The sequence below is a fragment of the Penaeus monodon genome, chromosome 34, assembly GCF_015228065.2.
Source record: "Penaeus monodon isolate SGIC_2016 chromosome 34, NSTDA_Pmon_1, whole genome shotgun sequence".
NCBI lineage: Eukaryota > Metazoa > Arthropoda > Malacostraca > Decapoda > Penaeidae > Penaeus > Penaeus monodon.
In genome coordinates, this window is record NC_051419.1 from 31,351,863 (window position 1) to 31,353,615 (window position 1,753).

Genomic DNA, 1,753 nt, shown 5'->3' on the forward strand with positions numbered 1-1,753 from the left:
GTATGTTCCACAGATAAACTAGAGATTATTTTCTCGACAGGAGGCGCAGCGACAGGAGGAAGCAGTACAAAAAGCTGCCAAGGAAACGGAGGCAGAAATTCTCCTTCCTGGTGCCGATGTTTCTCAGTTGACTCCATCAGCGAACAAAATCTTGACTGAGGGAGTGCAGGTTGCGAAGGCCACCGTATCTGCGTCAGGAGAAATTGAAGTGAGTTCCCTTTTCCCTTCTTTGATCTGGCATCTCTGTTTCCCTTTTCACCGCTTTGTCGGAAAAATTGTAATATGCTTTAGCTAGAGAATGTTTTCTTTTTTCTTTCTGAAGAAGGAAAACTCCAGTGTAGTTAATCAGTGAATGCACTATATAGAGAAAGCAAATATTTTCTTTGGTATTGTAAGAGTGAACAGAAAAATGTTAATTTCTTATTTCCCATTCTCGAAGGCGGACAAAGAGAAACTCGTTGACAAAGCGCCAGTATTGGAAGATAAGGCTGAAGTGCTGACCGAGGAGGTACCCAAGTTGGCTGTGGAGGTTGCAGCAGCCAAGGAGCTAACAGAGGTATGAATTATTATATATATTAGGTTTAGATGGAGGTTCTCTAGTGTGATATAGGCTAGCTAATTGTATGAGAATGTAAGAATGACTGTCTAAAATTTTTATTAGGTGTTCTGATTGTAATATATTGGAGACAAAGGATAGAAAAGTTGTTAGTAATTTTTGAAAGGTGTTTATCCTTGAAATAGGTGGTTTCATATATGAATTATATCTTAGTTTTATACATAGATATTTCCTTAGGGTTAATATAGGTGGTTTATATGAACTGCAGTTAGAATTTTTAGATGGATGGTCTAATACGCTCCATATATTTGAGTTAGGGTATAGGAAGTTTTGATTTTTATATGAATATTTTTTCATATTCATTCTGGGTGGTTAAGATTATAAGAATCTTTCCTAAGTTTTTTAGATTAAAGATTTTAATACTCGAGGAGGTTTAGGATAGAAGTGGACAATTAAACAGTTAGATGTCTTATGCTCAATGTAGGCAGTGTAAGACATAAAGAGAGAGAGAGAGACTCAGTACATGCTTCTTGTACAACAGCTGACGGCAGAGGACCTTCGTGAGGTAGAGGAGGCTCTGGAGACCCTGGGGGTGGAGAAGAACAGGCTCATCATCGAAGAGCAGGAACTCTCCGAGCTGAAGAGCGAGCTGGCAGACTACCAGGAGGACGTAGAGGACTTTAAGAAGGTAAGGGGTCGGCTGAGGAGGACTCTTTTGTGCCGTTGCTCTTAAATCTGTGGCCTCACTTTCTGTCTTGGATTTTCCCGTAGAGTGAGGTTCAGAAAATATTGCTCATTATGTTTAGAAACAACAGGAGATTAGATTATGATTTGCATCTGTTCTAAGGTTTAGATGTTTAAGTCTTCTCACTGTAGGAACTGATATACTCTCTTATCCTTTTTCTTACTTCTGTCTTTCCTCTTTGCAAAGATGACCTTGTCAGCCCTAATGGAAAAGATGGTAAACACAGACAGAGACAATCTGCATCACAGATAGAACCCTGCTTATTGTAGCTTAGTTGACCCGTGTTAGTAAATGGTAGTTTTCCCAAGAATCGTGCGGTGTCTCTTCACCAGATTGCTTGTGGTTGTTGAGATCATGTGGTTTAAGATTATTTTTCTTTTGAAAGGGAGTTATGTGCATAGAAAAATATATATACATATTGTTTACTTCTCTTTCTCATTTTCTTTCTCTCT

At 38.8% G+C, this 1,753-nt stretch overlaps 1 protein-coding gene across 1 annotated transcript in view; it reads left to right on the forward strand.

Moving 5' to 3' along the window:
- Nucleotides 1-1,753, forward strand: part of LOC119594721 (mitochondrial proton/calcium exchanger protein-like) — a gene marked incomplete in the record, with an annotated part of 38,055 nt that overhangs the window by 31,904 nt on the left and 4,398 nt on the right. Inside the window, 3 exon segments of the mRNA XM_037943781.1 lie at nucleotides 41-208; nucleotides 440-556; nucleotides 1,098-1,244. Coding sequence (XP_037799709.1) covers nucleotides 41-208; nucleotides 440-556; nucleotides 1,098-1,244 — 432 coding nt within the window.